Source organism: Etheostoma cragini, chromosome 8 (assembly GCF_013103735.1).
Source record: "Etheostoma cragini isolate CJK2018 chromosome 8, CSU_Ecrag_1.0, whole genome shotgun sequence".
Taxonomy (NCBI): domain Eukaryota; kingdom Metazoa; phylum Chordata; class Actinopteri; order Perciformes; family Percidae; genus Etheostoma; species Etheostoma cragini.
The window spans coordinates 387,884-389,253 of NC_048414.1; the positions used below are offsets into that span (position 1 = coordinate 387,884).

Consider the following 1,370-nt stretch of genomic DNA (forward strand, 5'->3'; position numbering starts at 1 on the left):
ACACACAGATAGACAGACAGACACACACACACACACACACACACACACACACACAGACAGACAGACACACACACACGGACAGACAGACAGACAGACAGAGACACACACACACAGACACACAGATTAATTGCCTTCCTAAAAGCAGAGGCGGGGCGTCTTCGTGGAATCTCTCGGCCGGTGACCTCGTTAGCGTTAGCATTAGCACTAATTGATGGTCTCCAGTTAACGGCCTTCCTGGGTAATCACATCGTTAGCGTGTGTGTGTGTGTGTGTGTGTGTGTGTGTGTGTGTGTGTGTGGAGGAGGAGGAGGGACCAGGGAGGACCAGGACCACTCTGAGCCACTTCTTCTTTCCCTTAATGTGGAAGCTGATCCCGGGAGAGGATGCACGAAGACCCTTAATCTAATCAGACTATTAATTACCCGGGGCATCAGCACGGGGAAGAGGGAAATGAGTCCTGAAGGTCTTCGTTACGCAGCGATAAGGCCCACGCACCGCTAGCAGGGTCCGGGGTTCATACATCTGCACTGGGGGGGGTGGGTGTGTGTGTGTGTGTGATAAAGAGAGAAGTGATAGAGTGGCAGTGATTGGCTTCAGAGTAAGTAGCGACTCAAATTTGGGGGGAAATGGAAACATCGATGTGTAGCCTAGTGTGTATAGTGTGTATCCTAATGTGTAGCTTAATGTGTATAGTGTGTGGATTAATGTGTATAGTGTGTAGCCTAGTGGGTATAGTGTGTAGCTTAATGTGTATAGTATGTATCCTAGTGTGTATCCTGGCATGTATAGTGTGTAATCTAGTGTGTATCCTGGCGTGTATAGTGTGTAGCCTAGTGTGTATCCTGGCGTGTATAGTGTGTAGCCTAGCGTTGACCATCAGCTGAAGCTAGGAGACCCCAAGAGGTCCCCCTTGTTGGTCCCGTAGGCCAGACCCATCCCCGGGTAGAGTGTGTATAGCGTGTGTATAATGTGTAGCAGACTCACACAGGCCTGCAGATGACCAGGTCCCCCTTGTTGGTCCCGTAGGCCAGACCCATCCCCGGGTCCGGCAGCCAGCGAGCAGAGTTGATGCTGACGTGGCGCCGCTGGTCCGGAGCCATCGGGTAGACCACGTTAAACACCATCTGGAACACAGCAGAAGATTAGTACACACACACACAGACACACACAGACACACACACACACACACACAGACACACACGTGTAATAACCAGCATCATATAGTATCTGTATTGCTGGGCCAGGTGGGTACTACACGCCCTCCCCATGTGTAATCTCACCCTGATGGAGGTCTCTCCTCCGTGGACCCCCCCATGGTGTGTAATCTCACCCTGATGGAGGTCTCTCCTCCGTGGACCCCCCCATGGTGT

At 51.8% G+C, this 1,370-nt stretch overlaps 1 protein-coding gene across 1 annotated transcript in view; it reads right to left on the reverse strand.

Annotated features, from left to right (window-relative positions):
- Positions 1-1,349, reverse strand: part of LOC117949761 (activating molecule in BECN1-regulated autophagy protein 1-like) — a 3,444-nt gene extending 2,095 nt beyond the window's left edge. The window contains exons 1-2 of the mRNA XM_034880298.1: positions 1,331-1,349; positions 985-1,124 (exon numbers count right to left, since the gene is read on the reverse strand). Of these exons, the coding sequence (XP_034736189.1) occupies positions 985-1,124 (140 nt within the window). The 5' untranslated portion in view covers positions 1,331-1,349. The remainder of the gene's footprint in view (positions 1-984; positions 1,125-1,330) is intronic.
- Positions 1,350-1,370: the final 21 nt, after the last annotated feature.